Raw genomic sequence first — 20,401 nt, 5'->3', positions numbered from 1 at the left:
GTCAAGGTGGGACAATAGGCCACCAAAATACCCAATTTGTATAGTCTTTTGATTTCCATCTCTATTTGCAATGATAGCCTGAATAAATCTGTTTATGGTTGGCAACTGTGAGGTCTGGAAGCAGCCATGAGCTCTTCAGTGGAAAGAACCAGAGACCAAGAGGAGACTCAGAAGACATGGGTGCTAACCGGTCCCATGCCGCTGCTATAAGCTCCATGCTATCAAGGGAACAACACTTAGTCTCTAAGGACTGAGATTCCCCGTCTGTATCCTGAGAAGACAAATTGGCTGTTCTGAGTCATCGCTGGGACCACAGCACTGATTCTGTGTCTCCCAGATCAATGAATGCTACATGGGTGCCTTGGAGAACTGCCAGTCTCTCAGGGGAGACAACGTAGTGATGGGTGTAACGGCTGGGGGGAGGCCTGCGTCAAAACACGCCTTGGAGGAGCTGGTGGGCATGGCTGAGAGAAGAGGGCCATGCATTTGCAGCGCTGGAAGCCACACAAGCAAAGGCAGAGGTGGAGAAGAATGAGTAACAGAGGGTAGCCTGGAGCTTCGCCTAACCATCTCGAATTTTTATAAAGGGAAAACCAAAAGATGTGATTGGACAGGTACGGCCAATTGATGGTTGGCCTTGAAAGGGCTACTGAAATCTAATTGTGTGATCTCAGCCTCGATCATAAAAAGAAGGGCTGAAGGCAGTTTCTGAAATTAGATCACTTCTCCAGATTCTTTAACTGAATGGCAGCTTTAGAATTCTCCTGAACAATCTCTCTCCCTTGATGTCCTCATTGGTTATTAAACTTTATTTCCTCTCCTTTTGGCTATAAAGATTTCTTGAATAGCATTATCTAGCATTGTCTCTTGAACTTGTTCAGTGTTCACGAAATGGCCTATTTAGATTTCCACAGACAGCCTTCCCCCTGACCATTTACATACAACTCTATCCCTGTCATACGAGTGGCCACTCAGAGCTGCCAATCTAGCTGGATGGCTGGGCTTTCTGTCCAGATGCTGAGTACTTCCCCACTACTTCCTAGGACTCTACTGGAAACCCATCCCTAATTCCCATGTCTCACATCTTCCTCCCCAGTGTTAGTCCAAAGCAGGATCTGGGGCCAGATTTCTGGAGGCAAGAGAGCCAGTTGGAGCACAGGGGGTCACTGACTTCTCATATACCCTGTCTGCCCGCCCCTCCACTCCACCCTGTACCCCTTTGGCTGCACCCCCTCCCTTCCTCATTGCCAATTACCAGCCTCAGCACAGGACAGTGTGAGGCCTCCCCAATCTCGCCCACTTACCAACTCTCTGTGGTCCCAGCTGCTCGTGCAACGAAATGTCCCAGGGGACTATCTTCATCTGAGTGTTTTCTAAAATACAGGTGTGTTTCCAAACTTATCAAAAGGAGTGTTCATGGGGTAGGCTTTCTTCTTCCTTTTTCTCTCTTTTCCAAGAAGTAAAAACCTTAAGAAAATGTCTAAAGTGTTCTTACTTACAACAGGAGTCACAAAAGTAAGTCTGCTGGGACAGGGCTGGTGAAAACAGACTGGGTGTAGAGCTGTCTTCATTATTGGAGTGCTGAGCTGCAGAGACCGGCCCTCCCTGGAGGAGGCAGCCACCTCAGCCCTAGCCCTGTGGCTGGGTTTTCAAGAGAAGCTGGAAACGCGTGTTTGCGTTTTCGGAGAAATCTCTGGATTTGTAAATTCTTGCCCAGATGACTTAAAAAATCCTGTGTAGTTCAAAGAAACTAGTCTCGAGGCTGGCTATACCTGTATGGCAGGTCAGCAATTCGCAGCTTCAAGAGCCCTGGAAGACTATTAATTCGGGGCAACCCAGGGTGTGACCCCACCCTCAGCTTGACAGGATTAGAGATTCCATTTGGTCAGAGTTGGACCAGTCTCTTGAGTACAGCTGAACTCATAAGAGATCGACGTATAAACTGGAGTGCCACTTGATTTATTCTAAGGAGAGCTATAATGGTTGGACGAGCCTGGATGTTCAGGTCAACCGGATCTGGTGAGCACATTGTATCCTTCTTAGAAAGCTATACGGAAGGTGCAGTGAGAAGGCTGCTTAGCGGACAGGGGAACTGACTGAGGGTAATTAGTTGGACGATCTTCATGGTGAGCAGCATCGCACATTTATAGTCTGATGCATCCATCTGTGAAGCTGCTCCTGCCAAAGGAATATGAATCAATCCCTGTGGAGAGTGCTTTATGGACGCTAAGAAATTCTGACTCTCTGATTCAACTTTTTATAATAAATAGCTACTATCTGCTTGGACTGGACGAATTACACTGCATTGTGCTCAGCTTCTGATATCCATGCCCACATGGATCCCAGTGGAGGCAGTGCTATTTCTCCCATCTTACTGATAAAGAAGCTGAGGCTTAGAGAAATTAAGTTACTTGCTCCAGTCATGCAATTAGTAAGTGGTACGGCCCGGATTCAAACCCAGGCCTATCTGATATTAGAGCCTCTGTTCTTAACCACTGCCTTCCTTTTTACTAATTTCCTACTGTAACAGGCCACTCGCCTTCAGGTGATATCTCGCTTCTCTGATAACACTAGTTACGCTACATTCCTGTCGGGGGCTTGGGTCTTTCAAAGCAGTTTATGCCTGGAGCTGACCGCATTGATCATGTACTCATATTTTTTAGCTTAACACTCAGAGCTGGGGAGAGAAGTGGGGGGAACACATCTCCCTGTCACTGCTCTTTCTTTCTATCTAAGTAACTGTAGTACCCACAGCAGGAGAGAAACCCTGGCTGGAAGAAACAGTATGCATCAAGAGGAGAAAGAGAAAGCCGAGAAGAGAGGTGGGAAGGAACCGGTCTGTAATACAAAGTATCCTCAGGGATTTCCCTGTGGGATACCCTGCTTCCCTATCTCCCCATGGTTCTCAAGCCACTGGGGCCACTTGGAGCAAGGAAATTCCCCTTTCCCCGTGCCTGGCTGGTGAGGGGCCCAGATATAGCTGGTGGTTAGGCTCATTTGCACTAATATCTCCCATGAGCTTGACTGGGGACCTCACCCCACTTTGTTTAATATGTTCCTAAGAAAATTCTCTTCTGAGTCTCAGAATGCCGTTTTCCATTTCTAACTGCAAAGGGGTTGATCCTCGTAGGAAGTTACCAGGAAGCATTGTAAAGTGAAAACAAGGCAGGGACCCAAGAGAGGGAGATGACCACAGAGAAAATACTATCCCAACATCTTCTTCTCAACCCATTTAAAGATGTACTGGATACCCAATACTGGATTCATTTAATACAACCATAATTTAGGGGGAAAGAGGGTTGACTCTTTTAGCCAAGAATTTTCAAAACTGTAACCCTCTTAGTTATGAAGTTATCATTTAATCTAAAACATTGACATCCCAGGGGAAGATCTCACCATTTCCCCACACACTCGTGTTTATCATTCCATTTGCCCATAGTTTCAAGTGTGGAACGTAAACTTCCATAGAAGGAAAGATAATTCTCCCACCAACTCCATTTTCTAATCTCGAACACTCGCAGGACACCTAGCTGTGCTTTTGCTATAGGCTGCATGTGAAGCTGAAATGTATTACCTGCCCAGGACACTACATTTTAAGTACGAGCCAGCATTTCTGAGTGCTTCTCCATGCTGGGCATGGTGGTAAGTACAACAGACACAAGTTGTCTCATGTAATCTTCACAGTCACCCTACAAGTTGAGTACTATTTTACCACTTGCATTTTATATTTGGGGAAACTGAGGCAAAAGTGGCTAAATAACTTGCCCAAAGTCACACAGCTACAAGTCAAAGGGCCATAATTCGAACTCGCCAGCCTGATTTCCAGGTTGGCATTCTTAATTCTTATTCTATGCTCCCTGCAGGTGGCTTTGAAGATGATGACTTTGACCTGCACCGAGCCAAAAATGGCTCCCTTGATGACCAAGGAATTTGCTGGAGAAATTTCTCCACCTTGGTCTGGGAATAGAAGTAAAAGATCAAATTACTCAGTTAAGAGGCTATATTAACCCAAGGATCAGAAAAGGGGAGCTGGTTCTTTCCTACCCCTCCCCCCAGGTTTATTGAGATATAATTGAGAAATAATATTGTGTAAGTCTAGGGTGTCCAATGTCATGATTTTGTACACATCTATACTATACTGTGAAACGATTACCACCTCTATCACCTCACATAATTACCTTTCGTGTGAGTGTATGTGTTGTGAGAACAGTTAAGGTCTACCCTCTAGAGCTGATGCTTTTAAAGATGGACACTTACTTCAGTTAGACTGTAAACTGCTTTGAGAACGGGGAACCTATCTCCAACATCAAACATGGTGGCAGATCTGGTAAGGATCCAGTATGAATTTGCTGTTGGTTGGTGTGTATCTGGTCAATGACTTTGAATAACAACTTGGTAAGGACCTCTGTAATTGAGTTAGGCTGTGTCAAGTTAATGTAAAGAATGAAATACCACGTACCTCATTTGGCTACATTTGTAACGCTCTCCTCTTTTCCGCCATAAAAATATCTCCCCAGATCTCTTCAGGTAGAATTTTATTTTCCCTTCCCTAGATCATCATAGAGTGCTTTTAAAGCTTTACATCTTATGTCTCGAATTTACTGAGCCACATCAAAGAGCAACTGAATAAATAAAAATATATCATATTCCTGAAAAGGAAAAATGATTATAATAAAAACTTCCAGTTGTTTCCAAATTAATATTTATATCTAATGTAATTTCAATCCAAAAACTTATGGGTTTTATTTGGTTTGTGTGGAATATTAATTCTTTTCAACTTGCCAGTGTTCATCATCTTGAAAAATAAATGGGCAAAAGCTTCAGGACTTTTTTTCTCCTAAAGAAGATTAATGAAGGTAAATTTTTCATACAACTTGTTAAAACATATGATAACATTAACATAATTATAATAGCATCCTACGGATAGAAAAATTAACAGATCAATGGAATAAAAAAATGAGCATGGATATTGACCTTACTGTAAAAAAATAAGTTTGAATGTAGGAAAGGTGTAAGTTGGTGGGGAAGGGAGGGACAGTTAGATGTGTGGGGCCAAGTCACTGGACTAATGTGTTGGAAAGAGAGCATTCAGTTAACTCCTAACTTTACATCCTAAACCAAAGAAAACTCCTGATGGGTTAAAGTAAAATGTTTAAAAAAAAAAAATAAGAAAACTATGAAAAGAGAACTATTTTTCAGTTTAGCCAAAGGAAGATTTTTTAAAACACCATAACGTCACATAATATTAACAATCCCCTTCATACGAAAAGTCCACATTCATATTGGACCCCAATCCTGAATCAGTCACTAACTTCTATGTGATCTGGGGGCAAACGACTTACATTCCTTGGGCCTTAGTTTGTTCAGTTGTAAATTTAGGGCGTTGATCACACCATCCCTAAGATTTCTTCTAGTTCCGACAGCCCAGGATTCTGATTCTGAGCAAAATCGATTCCCTTTGGTTCCCTTCCTTTCCCTTTTCTGACCAACACGACCTATGAAACAGAAAAGCAGACCAGGTGAAACTGGTTTCTCTTCTGACCGTGGAAACAAAGTTCACAGGAGGTGTTGATGTTTTTCTTTTTGCAATTATGCATTTCACCAAGCATCTGTGGAGTACCTGTTATGTGCCTGATGCTGTCACCACCTGACTTTTATGTATCACCACCTAACTTTTATGTGTCACCACCTATAATACTCAGGGCATGTTGGAGAGATCACTATTCCCATTTCACAGATAAGAACTTCAGGGCATAGAGGTTAAAGTATATGACCAAGCCATGTAATTAATATGTGGCTCACTCACAATTTGGGCTTGTATTTCCTTCTGACATTGTGATTCAGAGTCTAGGAAAATTATCCCAAGAGAAATTGCAGGCAAGGGACAAAGTCTTAAACACACACACACACACACACACACATTACTAATAATATTCCTTACAAATCAGTTTCTCTACTAATTAACTAATGAATAAAGTTGTATTTTTTAAACAAGCTTAATTTATATCTAGGGTTAATTCTGTCACTGACTTAAGCAAAAATATCTGAACTGGAAGCGTTCCTAGCCTGCTTTCAGGTTTGCTTAGGCATCTCTTCCGCAGAGTTTACTGATACAGCATAGAAATTATGGCAAAGCCCAGTGGAGTCATTGAACTGAAAGTCTCAATACTGCTCAGGAAGGGATGCCAAATTAAATAAAAAGAGCCCCAGCAGTTCTGCAGCTGTGTGCCAAACCAACTGCTGGTATGAGGTAAATGAGGACCAAACTTCCTCTCACTTGTGACCCTTGCCGGTATTTAAACACCAATGCCCAGAGACCAGCACACTGTTCTATAATAAGGGAATACATCGCAATAGCACACATCATTATAATAAATAATAAACCCATTCACAAAGTCTTTCTTAGGTCTTAACTCAAAGGACCGCCATTTAAACTCGCTTCCTCTCACGGGCCCCAAGTAAAGGTTGAGGCGATCTATTCTATCTAAGTATCACTGTGTGATCTGCAGCCCTAGGTTACAGAAAGATTGCATAGAACACAGAGGTCCTCCAGCTGCTTTCTTTTCATATCTACTGACAATGTTGGAGCGGTAGTGTGGTATAGTATTCACCAATATGCCAAAATCACAAAGGTAAGCAACTCAAGCCATTCTTTCTTCTTGTATGAGATGTAACAGACATGTAGATGAAATCCCAGTACTTTATTGTTCTCTTGTAATCATTTTCCAGAATATTTTTTTTTGGAGAGAGAGGGAGAGAGAGAATCTCATGCAGGCTCCATGTTCAGCACAGAGCCCGACATGGGGCTTGAGCCCACGACCCTGGGATCATGACCTGAGCTGAAATCAAGAGTCAGAGGCTCAGCCAACTGAGCCACCTAGGCGCCCTGCTTTTCCAGAATTTTTAAATTTCTACCAGAATGCTACAAAGAAATGCTGTTACATTTATAGAGAAAAAAGAACCACAGGAAGTAATGAGACTTCTATTTGTTAGTCTGAATCCACCAGAAAAATCCCTGAGCCCAGTGTGTTTCAGGCTCCTTTGAAGAAACGTTTTACAAAAAACCAAGCTCTCCCTTATCTTTAAATTTTGAGGTATGGTCTGATACTAACAAATCACAGCAATGACCGTTGTTAGCTATGCGTTAATTCCTTGTCCAGAATGCTGGTTCCTTGGAATGACAATAGGTGTTCCATGAAAGAAAGAGTTTTGTGGTCCCATAAAAATGAGAAATGTGAGGTTGAAGAGAGTCAGACCTTCACACACTTAGGCCACCTGGAGTCACTGACTCACTGGTGCCCATCATGAATCTCTAGGAGGAGGGTAGCCGGTGCAGTTAGTGTTGCCCAAACTTCCTCAAACCCTTCTCGGCAGAACAGCTCCTAGAACTATATTCAGAGGAATGCACCTCAGGAAGTTTTGCTTAAGTGCTGGATTTGAAGTATTTTCGATGGAAGACATTTTAGACGATACTACATATTTTCCTTTCTTAGTCTCATTTTATTGGAATCTAGTATTTTCTTGGAGGCTTTGGGACATCATAACAAACTCCACTCGTTTTGTTTTTTTTATGCGATGTGCTATATGGAGCCTGTGAGGTGTACAGATGCTCACACCTCAGACTTCAGTGTGTTCAACGTGATATTTCCTCTGGAGTCTCCTCCATGGTCCTCTCCGCTCACCTCACCCTTCAAGTCTGTTCCCATCCCCATGGTCACTGCTGCTACTAACTACCCTTGCCTCGTCCTAAGACCCCTTCCAGTTCTGAGAACTGCAACCCTCTATATGCCCTTTCCTTCCTCCTTCCCTTCCTTCTTTTCTTCCTTCCTCCCTTCCTTCCTCTCTTCTTTCCTCCCTTTCTCCCTTCCCTCCTTCATTTCTTCCCTCCCTTCCTCTACCTCCTTCCCTTTCTCTTTTACCTTCAATATTGGCAATTTCTGCTTTCTCTTTTTCTCTATCACTCTTGCTGGGATTTTCCAATTTTATTAATCTTTTCTAAGAATCACTTTCTCTATTTTTCTCTATTATTTGTTTTCTATTTCATTGATTTCTCCTCTTACCTTTTTTATTCTCTTACTCTGACTTATATTGAGTGTTTTACTCTTTTTTTTTGTTTATATTAAGACTCTTTAAGGTAGAATCTTAGATGATTGATTTTTGGCCTTTCTTCTTTTCTAATGTAAGCATTTAGGATGATAAATTTTCCTCTCAACAGTGTTCTAGCTGCATCCCACAAATTTTAATATGTTGCATTTTTATTACCATTCAGTTCAAAATTCCCCGAGTGATTATTTCTTTGGCTCATGTACAGCCACCCTTATGTAGAAGGGTGTTGACTTAGTTCTCTCATTCTTATTGAATTCTGATTTAATTCCATCAGGGTCAGAGAACATACTCTGTAAGATTTAAATCTTTTGAAGTTGTTTGAGACTTATTTTATGGTCCAGGATATAATTCATTTTGGTGAGTGTTCCATGTACATTTGAAAAGAATGTGTATCCTACAGTGGTTGGTTGTAGTGCTCTATAAATACCGATTAGTTCAAGGGGGCTGATCTTGATGTAATACTTAGATCTTCTATATCCTTACTGATTTTTAAAAATCTCTTTGTTCTACAAATTACCGAGGGGGAATTTTTAAATCTTCAACTCTGGTTGAAGGTTTATCTACTACTTCCTTTAGTTCTGATGATTTTTGTTTTATGTATTTTGTGTTAATGTTATTAGAGACATACATGTTTATGATTTTTATGTTTTCTTGGCTAATTGACCCTATTTCTCTTCCTCTTGGATAATAGTCCTTGTCTTAAAGTCTACTTTGTCTGGGGCACCTGGGTGGCTCAATCAGTTAAGTGTCTGGCCAGCTCAGGTCATGACCTCATGGTTCGTAGGTCTGAGCCCCACATCAGGCACTGTGCTGACAGCTCAGAGCCTGGAGCCTGCTTCGGATTCTGTGTCTCCCTCTCTCTGCCCCTGGCCCCCCTTCTCAAAAATAAACATTTTTTTTCCCAAAAGTCTACTTTATCTGATATTAATATAGCCACTCCCTCTTTCTTTAGCTTACTGTTTACATGGCATATCAACCTTTTGTTGATGTTGTCACTTCAACCTGTGTCTTTAAAATTCACTTCTTATTGATAGCATATCGTTTTATCTTGGGTTAAAATTCAGTCTGATAATCTCTGCTTTTTAATTAGTGTTTAGTCCATTTTCATTTAATGCAATTATTGACATGGTTAGATGTAGAAAAACTATTTTTCTACTTGTTTTTTATTTTTACCATCTCTTTTTTGTTCCTTTGTTGTCTGCCTGACTTAGGATTATATAATTTAAATTTTTTTAATATTCTGTTTTATTGACTTTTGAACCATACCTCTTTGTGTTATTTTTAGTGGTTGCTCTAGGAATTACAATATGCATCCTTAACTTATTATAGTTTCCTCAGAGTTAATATTGCACCAGTTCACATACAATGTAAGGAACTTACAACCATAGAATTTCATTTACCCGCCTCCTTGTGTTATTGTTGTCATGTGATTTACATATATTGTAAACTGCACAATATGTTATAATTTTTTGCCTTAAATAGCCAATTGCCTTTCAGAGAAACTAAGAGAAGAAAAACACATAGTATTTTATATTTACCATAGACATCTAACTTTCCATCTTGTGTCATTTTCTGTCAGCCTAAAAAATCTTCCCGTAAGCATTTCTTGCCTGCTGAAGGCAATGTAACACATGCCTGCTGGTGACGCATTGTTTTCTTTTGCCAAAAAAAGTATTTATATTGCCTTTATGTCAAATTTTGGGTTGCCAGAGTTTTTCTGTGTTTTTTTTTTTTCAATGCTGTAAAGTTTCATCGTTTCTAATAAGTCAGCCATCATTTGGATCGTTGATTCCCTCTATATAATGGGTCTTCTTTTTTTTTTTTTCCTGGATGCTTTCAAGTTTTTCTCTTTGTCTTTAGCTTCCAGGGGGGTTGATTGTGTTTATCCTGCTTGAGCTCCTAGGATCTGTAAGTTTAAGTTGTCCAGAAAACTGGGAGACATTTTGGCCACTATTTCTTTAAGTATTTTCCTCTACATTTCTCTCTCTCCTCTCTTTCTAGGACTTTGATCAAATACAAATTTTACAACATGATATTGCCCATAGGTTTCTGAAGATCTGTTCTTTTTAAAATAATTTTTTCTTTCTGTTCTTCAGGTTAGATAGTATCTATTGATTTTTCTTCAAGTTGACTACCATATCCAATAAACTTTTCATTTCAGGTATTACACTCTTTAGTCCTAGAATTTCCATTTGTTTCTTTTTCTATAGTTTTCATTTCTCTACCAAGATTTTCCATCTGTTAATTAATTACGATCATATTTCCCTGAAGGTCCTTAAAGTATGTACAATAATAGCTTTAATGTTTTTATTTGCTAATTCTACCCTCTGAATTATCTTGACAGCTGTTTCTTTTTTTAGAACTATTAAAGTATGACCAATATACAAAAGCTGTACATATTTAATGTATGCAACTTGATGAGTTTGGAGATTACACATACACCTGTGAAACCATCACCAGAATCTATATCATAAAGCATCACCTCCAAGATCTGTTTGTATTGACAACTGTTTCTCCTATATGAGCATTTTCCCATTTCTTTGTAAACATAGTAACCTTTCATTATTGTGAACATTATAAATGATGTGTTATGGAGACTCTGAATTCTGGTACCTTGCTCTCTGATGTGTTGATGCTTATTTAATACTGTAATAATCCATTTATGTAAATTCAAAAACAGAGTAAGAATGGCTGGGAGTGGAATTCAGAATAGTGGTTACCTTCGGGTTGTGGTAGTGACTGACAAGGAGCATGAGAGAGGTCTTGGGGGTGCTTGCAATGCTCTACTTCTTATTCTGGATGCTGGTTTCCCACAGTGTCTGCTTTGTTAAAATGTATCAACTGATGACCTTATGATTTGTGCCTTTTCAAAAATGAATGTTTTTCAACATTTTCAAAAATGCCTGTGTGGCTTAGTCAGTTCAGCATCCCACTCTTGATTTCGGCTCAGGTTATGTTCTCATGGTCGTGAGATCAAGCCCCTCATCTGGTTCCATGGCCTCCATGCTGGGCATACAGCCTGCTTAAGATTCTCTCTGCCCCTTCCCACTTTTGTGTGCCACACATGCTTATACATGTGCACACACTCTCTCTAAAAAAAATGAATGTTACATTCCAATAGAATGTTCAACAATTCCTGAGATGAGAAAAAGTTATGGTGTGCATCTCTACATAATAAGTCCTCACAGTGGCCTAATGGAAGATCAGTGATGCTGAATTTTATGCAAAATTGGATTATATAAATTTGCAATTCCATGATATAAAATGATAATATTGCATTATTGCTTTATACACAAAGTTTGAGATGATTTCAATCCCCCCAAATGTAAAAAAAAAAAAAAAAAAAAAAAGAAACAAACTTTCATTTTTTCCAAAGCTGGTGCAGGCTGATTGAATTTGAGATATAGTTATGCTGAAGTCTCCACAGAGAGACACCATCTGAATAAATAAAAAACACCCTGTACCATTACGATGTAAACTCAGCAAATGTAACAAATAACAGTGATTAAACACAGCAATAATTTTTTCTCACCGCACACAATTAATGGCTATATGGCAGCTCTGCACTTTCTTGTGATCTAAGATGGCTAAGGTGGCTGCTGGGCTCCTGCCATCATGTCTCTATCCCAACCAGAAGAATCAATGCAATTCCTGTAGCACTGGCCAGAATCTTGTCCCAAAGACAAATCAAGCTGCAAGGGAGGCTGAGAAATGTAATTTCTGCCTGTGTCACATGTTGAAGGCCAAGCAACAGTCTTTGCCATTCCGGCCATTCGCTGTCTGGCTGTCTCAAATTATGTGAGTTGAGATTTGACATGCTTTCAGGAAAAATTCCCTTGCATAAAATTCAGCTGCCCTGTAGCTAATAATATCCCTCTTCTCCAGAAGATAAAAAGGAGACTCAAAGAAGTTAAATGACTTACCCCAGCACACTGCTGATTAAATGACAGAGGTAGGACTGAAATCCAGTGCTCCAAGCCCATGGTTTTTGCTTTTCTGCTATAGATACCTTTCCAGGAAGTTCTTCTAGCTCCAAGAATGCTGGAGAGTTTTTCTGACAGAAAGTGAGGCCCGGACTGTCCCTATATTAAATGATGCTGAGAAAGGAATGAAAAACAGAGTGATAGGGCTTTACCATGAGGACAGGAGTAGAGCTACTGACCTGAGCTGTGTTTGGCTTGAAAGGTTCGAGAACTCAGAAAGCAAGAAAATAGAGTAAAAAAGCCCTGGGCCATGAAGCAGTGATGTGCCCTTTTCGCTCTGCCTCTATTGGGCAGATGAGATGTGTGTCCTAGCCACTTTCCCTTCCTGATCTTTAGTATGCCGTCCATAATATGGGGAGGAGGGCTGAGGCAGGACTGCAGAATATGGTCATGCAGGGTTGTATAATGTGGCTGTGTAGGTTTAAATTCACCCGGCAGAAGATTCTGGAGCAGAGTAGAGAGGTACAACACAGCTCCAATTCTACCCCCTTCCTGCCCCTCAGAAACAAAATACCACTGGTAAATTATCAAAATATTGAGATTCTCAGAAACGGTACAAAATCTGGAGAGAAGACAAGCAAGCAAGCATCCTTACCTTTTTTTCTCTTTGGACAAGGGGACGTGGAAGAAAGAGGTGAAATTGGAGAGCAAACAATGTCTGATTCTTCCAGAGAGAAGTGAAGTCTTCAGGCTTCTACTGAAATGATCCAAAACCCCTGGGGCTAGAGGGAGGGAGGGAGGGATTCATCCTCAACTAAGTAGAGCAAACCCTGATATAGGATGTTCATCAAAACCTCAGGAGAGGGGAGAGAGCCTACATATTTTAACAGAGACTGTATATATCCTAAAATGGAGGCTTCCCTGACCCAGGCCCTCAGCTAACAGAAAGGTACAGGAGACCCAGAGTACCTGCTTCTCACGTGGGAAAGAAAACACACTGGTAGCAGACTACGGGGGAGGAGATGCTACATCAGAGCAAGCAGATTGTCTGGGCAGAGCCGCCCAAGAATATACAAGGGGGAAAGAAACAATACAGCCACTATGCTGATTTATTACATAAATGCCAGTATTTCACCCACAGCTAACAAAAAGAGAGGAAGAGGAAGGGGGGAGGGAGAACTATGGGCTGCAAAAGACAAAGCCTAACCTAGAAAAAAATATAACTCAAGGAACAGAAGGCATTTTCTCACAATTTCTTCATATGATAGCACAGCTTGCTAGGAACATAAATTAAGTAAAACTAGAACTCAACCATGAGATGATAAAATAGCAGAATGAGATAAAAAGGGAGGTTGCAGACATAAGGAAACAAATTGAATACCAAAATACTTTATGGAACTAATAAATAAACTATAAATAGGAAGAACAGAACACACACTGCTGAACACTGAAATATGGGCGCGGAGAAAAGACTGTAAGCACAGCAAACGCAACGGAAAAAGACAAAGGAAATTAATTAGAAGCTAATAGATACGCATAGTAGTTCATTACAGGCTAAGCTGCTGTAACAAAGAAATCCGAAAATATAATGCCATAAATAGATCAATTTATTTCTTTTTTTTTTTTTTCAACTTTTTTTTTTTGGGGGGGGGGGACAGAGAGAGACAGAGCATGAACGGGGGAGGGGCAGAGAGAGAGGGAGACACAGAATCCGAAACAGGCTCCAGGCTCTGAGCCATCAGCCCAGAGCCTGACGCGGGGCTCGAACCCACGGACCGCGAGATCGTGACCTGGCTCAAGTCGGACGCTCAACCGACTGCGCCACCCAGGCGCCCCAGATCAATTTATTTCTTGTTCACAAAACAGTCCACACATGAAAAGTCTAAGGCTCACAGGATGACTCTGCTTCCTTCTCTCTGGAGGCTGTATCATCTCGTTCCTGTGGTTACAGACACTCTCGTTCCAGTGGTTGAAGCTGGCTCCTCTCTACACTTTCAGCCCATAGGAACGATAAAGATAGTCCAGGGTAGGCATTCTAAGGAGATGGCCCAGAGGTTACACTTACCACCGCTGCCTACGTCTTACTGGTCTGATTTTGGTCACATGTCCACACTTAGCCACACTGGAAAATGTAGTCTGCGACTGGATAGCCATATGCTCAGCTAAAATCAGGGTGTTTTATTCTAAAACGAACCAGGAGAGAAATGAATCATTAGGAACCACAACATGAAAGGTAAAGATGAGCCAACGCTTAATGACACTTGGTATCTCTGAGAGAGAACCCAGCAAAAGGGAAGACACAGCCAATGATATGATGGAAGAAAATTTTCCAGAGATGAAGAAAGAACAAAATCTACAGGTGGAAAGAAAGCACTGAATCCCAGGAAAATTTGATTTCGAGTGTTACGGAATAAAGGTTTTCTAGTTAAGCGCCTGAACTTCAAAAACACAGAATGTTTCAGACACGCAGGCAGAAAGAAAAATCACTGACAAGGGGTGAAGGATGAATCAAGCCGGCATCAGATTTCACAATATTCATGGTAGAAGACAATGTGTCAGTGTCTGCAAAGTTTTGAGAGAAAAAAAAAAAAAAGGATGACCCCAGATGTAATTCAAGTATAACTACCCATAAACACTTGTTAGAAAGAACTGCTTGATAACCAAAGGCAGGCGATTAAACAACCAATCAAAGTAAGTAACTCAAGCATAGAGAAGCCATAACAAAAGGACTGTTGGTGGCACTGGATCCACTTATGTGTAGAATGGATGCTAAACAATCCCAGCAATTGTGGTTTCAAAACAGAATGTGGATATTATAAATCTGGGCAATGTAAAAATAATAATAAAACATTGGAAGGTGAGGGAGAGGGGATGCCAGTAGCAAGATAGTTCTAATGCTCTCACCTGTTGAAGATGGGATACGTTATTCAAATTTCAAACACAACTTTAGGGGCGCTGGGGTGGCTCAGTCGGTTAGGTATCTGACTCTTGATTTCGGCTCAGGTCATGATCTCATGGTTCATGAGATCAAGCCCCGAGTCAGGCTCTGCACTGACAGCACAGAGACTGCTTGGGATTGTCTCTCTCTCTCTCTCTCTGCCTCTCTGTCTCTTTTTCTCCCTCTCGAAATAAATAAACATTTTTTAAAAACATGATTTTTAAAAATCTAAAGGTTTTTCATAATCACCTTTATTTAACTACAGGGTGGGTATCTACAAGTTACTGCCTGAGAGCTGACCACCTATTTTTGTACATGAAGTTTCATTAGAACACAGCCCAACCCATTTGTTTACATATTGTCTATGCTACTCATTGTCTATGCTACCTCTGTGCAGAGGAATCTTTTTCAACTCATAGGAATCTTGTGGTAAAGAAATATTGATTTGAGGTTTAATAATTTGTTGGGTTTAATTCAGCCTTCCCCCTCCTATTAAATTCATGTCAAAAATTAAGTTTAATAATGTAATATAAATCCTATTTTTATAAGATGATATATTAATCATTCCAAAGATGTCAGGGATAATGGATCACCTAACGATATTTGGCATGGTTTCTTAAACTTTCATCTTTGTGTTTTTCTACATTAATTGGAATCTTTATAATGAGTATATATCATTTTTACCAGAATAATAAAATAGAATGGTTTTTCTATTTGAAAACACTAGAAGCAAATATACCAAGATATTAACAATGATTAATTCTGGCTGGCAGGAATATGATTGCTATTTTCTTTTTTTAAGCTTTTCCATATCTTTTAAATTTTGAAAAAGCTATTATAGCAGGTTTAGGCATAAAACGACAGAGTTTGGGAAATAGCAATGAAGTACCAGATACAGGGAACATTGTTCTATATATAGGATAGTCCATACCATTTCCAGCCTAAAATGTAAAGCATGATATAAAGGAGAAGCCAGAAGCAGAGGAAATTTGACTTCTGTTAGGCAATCAGCACATTCATGAAGCTGGTTTCTTTAATTTGCATTAATCTCAACCCACCATTGCATGCTCGTCCCCCACCCTACCCTTCTGGCACACACACCATACTCCAGCCACACCGAGCTCCTCGCCTTCCGTGAAATCTTCATATGTCTGTATGCGATTCTACTTTGTCGCCACCATTCTTTCCCCCTGTAATTGCAGCCTCTTCTCCACGTGATATAATTCAATGCTTCTCTTAAGACACAATTTAAATATCACAACCTTGACTGCACATCAGAATCACCTAGGGGGCTTGATAAAAAATACCAAGGCCGAGGCTCCAGTCCAGCTACTTGGATTTATTTGCCCAGAGTTGGGGCCCAGGCAGCAGGATTTCTTTCTTTCTTTTAATTAAAAAAATTTTTTAATGTTTATTTATTTTTGAGAGAGAGAGGGAGAGGAGGGAGGGGCAGAAAGCAAAGGGGATAGAGGATCTGAAGCAGGCTCCGCACTGACAGCAGAAAGCCTGATATGGGGCTCGAATCCACAAATGAGAGATCATGACCTGAACCGAAACCAAGAGTCAGACACTTACTTAACCAGCTGAGCCATCCAGGAGCCCCTAGGAAGCAGTATTTCTGAAAAGCTCCCTGAGTGATTCTAATATACAGCTCGGGTTGGTGTTCCAAAGCCTTCTGCAATGCCAGCAGGCAGAGTTAATTACTCCCTCTTCTGCTCTCCCATTGCCCTTAGCTTTTCCATTCTTGGTGAAACTTAATGCTGATTGTATTAAAATTAGTGTTAGGTAGTAAGTGCTCAGTAAATGCTGAAGGTCATTACATGCCTTCTGCCTCCAAGCAAGCTAATGCAAAGTGGTTATCCTTACCATGGGAATGTGGCCGTAGAGTGGGCTTATGTTCCGCACCCAGCAACACTGTTCCTGGGATTTATTTCTGTAATCTTGAAAGGATGTCAACCTCCAGTGTAACCTTCTTCTCCATGCCCCTACACACACACACACACACACACACACACACAACCCTTGGGTCTGGCTTTTACATCGTTGAGATCTATGCAATTGAAACCATTAAAGAAAGCATTGTGAATGTGCTGACTGCCTGGCAGAATCTGAATATCATCTGCCTTCCACCCTTTGTGTTTTTATGTCGGATCCTGTGACTTTGGCTTTCAAGAGCAGGTTGTCAGGTGTACTTTGTCAAAGGCTTTCAGAAAATCCAGATAAATGATGCTCTATGCTCTGAAACTGCCAAACCTGTATTTTACATCTTCACAATGCTTGACAATTTTATTTAAGTGGAATCTTTCTTTCTTCCTCCAATTTACCTTTGCCTCCATGACCCTGATATCAATCAGACAAGTGGAGACCCTTCCATCTCTGCTACTGAAAATCAGCTATACACAGGCCTTGTCTGGGGTACCGTACTTTGGGTGATTAGCTCAGCCTCCCTGATTTAAGGAAATCCTGGAGGCTACTCATGTCTGGAGGTGTGGTGGGTCAAGGAGAGCTGAGGATGAGAACGAGAACAAGGTGGATGGGCAAGATGGAAGTTCCAGAATAATACCACGTGCACATGAGCCCTCGCTGTCATTGAGGCAACGCCCATGGCACTCTCCTTTCCTCCTCCAACTCACCTGGAAGGAAGATTGCCCTGACAGCCTACTCTTTTCCTGTTAAAAAAAAAACCAAACAACCCTACTTATAGGGGTGCCTGGGTGGCTCAGTCAGTTAAGCCTCAGTCTCTTGATTTTGGCTCAGGTCATGATATTACAGTTCGGGAGTTCAAGCCCCACATCAGGCTTTCAAGCCTACTTGCAATGCTCTCTCTTCTTCTCTCTCTGCCCCTCCCCCACTTTCCCTCTCTAAACAAACAAACAAATAAATAAATAAACACTAAAAAAAATTTTAAACCCTAATCATAGTCATTTTAAACTCTGCTTACCGAACGTTTGGTGTTCACAGTCTGGTAGCTGCTTACCGTTTCCCTTAAGCTCCGCATCCTGGCAGTGGGAGCCTAACACCTTTGTTCACACAGACATTTTTCAGCCAACAGATATTTATTTTGGAAAGTGATTTTCTCCCCCCAACCTCCAGTCTTCATGAAATTTCCCTTTTGTTTTCCTTGACCTTGATGAGCAAAACAAGGTATGGTACAACTGAGTCCAATGGCAAATTTCACTAATGTAAAATCAGATGAATCTTAAACTTGAATAATCTGTGTATTTCTAGTATACTGTGTAACCTTAAACAAATCTACTAACCTTTCTGTCTTGGTTCTTTATGAGTCAAATAGCAAATTGTTACCTAGTTCCTTTAGAAGTTATGCAAATTAATTAATGTTTGGAAAATTTAAATCAGTCTATAAATACCAAACAGTTGCATCTTCCCTGCTGAGAGCACCCAGGTAATTCATAACGTCTTATAATAAAGGTAAAAATAGTATACTTGAGCTATACCATTAAATGTGATTTATATGAATACATATAGTCTTTAAAAGCTAGAAACCATTTAACAGAAAGAATTCATATTTCATGACTATAATAAAAGCATTTAATGACTTTAGAAAAGGTAATCATCTACTGTAACTGATCTAGACATCAAGTCTTTAACTCTCTCTGAAATGTTCAAGAATCCACTCAAAGTTCATTTTTAACCTGTTAATGTTGACTGATACATTTATCTTTTAATTCTCCCAGTTTGCTCATTTTTTTTGTTGTTTTTTTGTTGTTTTTTTACTCTCAAAACTCTAATATGTATTTCCTGAGGATTTTGCCTGTACAAAACTTTGCTGTATTCAAAACCTCTTCTGTCAAGATTTAGTACTTTTATATCGTAGTCATTAAAACTGAACAAAATCTTAATAGTTCCTTTATTAACTACTCTAGTGACTTTGCATAGTGGAAATCACAACATGTTAATTGGATTTAATTAACTATTTTAAATTACACAAACTCCTGACAGTAGACAGTAGCACAGGGTACTCATGGGCAATAAAATTGGAGCTGCTATTGCTACTTTATTAAAACTTAATGAAACTATTCATAATCTTATTTATTGTTTACAAGAAGAAAACTGTGTTCATTTTGAAAGCAAAAATGCCTGCTGAAAACAAATTTTTTGATCATCTAGGTGAAGGTTCAGAAGTTAATAAAAGGGTCTACCATATCCAACCTCACCGTTCTCCCAGCTTCTCATCACAGAAATCCCTATTTCACCCCCATACCAGTCTTACAAACGGAAGCCAGGAAAGGTTAGTGATTCAATGACCATTTTATGTGCTTAGGAATGTACGGGAAAGAGCATTGAGGTGGGATGGGGGGACCTGAGTTTGAATTTGGGCTCAGCCATTATTTCTTCTAGGTGTCCTTAGACAAGTCAGGTCCTTACTCTGGCCTGAGTTTCCTACTCCATAAATCAGAAGGTTGGGCTAAACAATAACTAGAGTCTCTTTCACCTCAAAAACCCATCACTCTATGAATTTCATATTGATTCAGATGTTGGTGTTACTGTGTGTTAAAATTATTATTGTGTTTAGACGGTATTATTAGAATTTTTCAGTCTTCTGAACAGATGGTTTCTGATGCTATTCTGGTAGCATTTAAAAATTTTTATTTCAATATACTATTATGCAAAAATATGAAGCCAGAATTAATGTAATTGGCATTTCAGCCATGCATGTCTTAGTCTAAATTCTAGTGTTCGTGAATCCAGTGGATTTCTGGTTTTTAGAATTGTTTTTTTTTTTTTTTTGAGAGATAGAGAGCACACGCACGCACATGGAGTTGGAGAGGGACAGAGGGAGAGGGAGAGAGAGAATCTTAATCAGGCTCCATGCCCAGCACAGAGCCCTACATGGAACAGATTTCTAGTTTTTAAACAAAAGGTCACATCATCTTCATCTCAGTATCCCCAGTGTCTAGAACCATTTCTAGCATTTTCGAGACCCTACCTGTTGGTTGAACGAATAAGTAAATGAAAGAGTAAGTGAATGAATAAGGACTGAGTGTTGTAAATATCATCCTCTCTACTTCTCTCTGCTACTTAATTTTATTAGCTGAAGTATTAAAAATGCCTAAGTGGATCCCCTTTTGTATCTCAAATAAAACCAAGTGATATGGTCTTTAATTATTCCTGTATCGCTTTCTATCTGTTGTCTGGAATATTTTGGACTAAAGTTGGTTCCCGAGAGTTCTCTTGGTCCTTGGAGTTTTGAAGTTCTCTGTCTTGTCTGCTCGTCTACTGACCTGTTGGTGGAGGAACAGCAGAACTCAAGAGAACCCAGCATCATTATAAGTCCATTAATGTGTGAAGCTCACAACCGTAACTGTTACTTTTCTAGTTATAAACCATTATTGTTCAGCAATCTTTATGATACATGATTTTACTTAGTTTACATATTTACTACCTATGAATACAGAATAACTCCAGCAGAGTC

At 40.1% G+C, this 20,401-nt stretch overlaps 2 protein-coding genes across 2 annotated transcripts in view; one reads left to right on the top strand and one right to left on the bottom strand.

Moving 5' to 3' along the window:
• The window catches only part of AAGAB (alpha and gamma adaptin binding protein), a 115,662-nt gene extending 102,738 nt beyond the window's left edge, over positions 1–12,924 (bottom strand). Inside the window, exons 1-2 of the mRNA XM_043555096.1 lie at positions 12,685–12,924; positions 12,030–12,203 (exon numbers count right to left, since the gene is read on the bottom strand). The gene's annotated coding sequence lies outside the window, so the exon portion shown is untranslated. The remainder of the gene's footprint in view (positions 1–12,029; positions 12,204–12,684) is intronic.
• The window catches only part of IQCH (IQ motif containing H), a 212,145-nt gene that overhangs the window by 46,470 nt on the left and 145,274 nt on the right, over positions 1–20,401 (top strand). Inside the window, 1 exon segment of the mRNA XM_043555092.1 lies at positions 19,096–19,216. Within this exon segment, the coding sequence (XP_043411027.1) occupies positions 19,096–19,216 (121 nt within the window).

The sequence above is a fragment of the Prionailurus bengalensis genome, chromosome B3, assembly GCF_016509475.1.
Source record: "Prionailurus bengalensis isolate Pbe53 chromosome B3, Fcat_Pben_1.1_paternal_pri, whole genome shotgun sequence".
NCBI lineage: Eukaryota > Metazoa > Chordata > Mammalia > Carnivora > Felidae > Prionailurus > Prionailurus bengalensis.
This window is presented reverse-complemented; position numbering and strand designations above follow the sequence as displayed.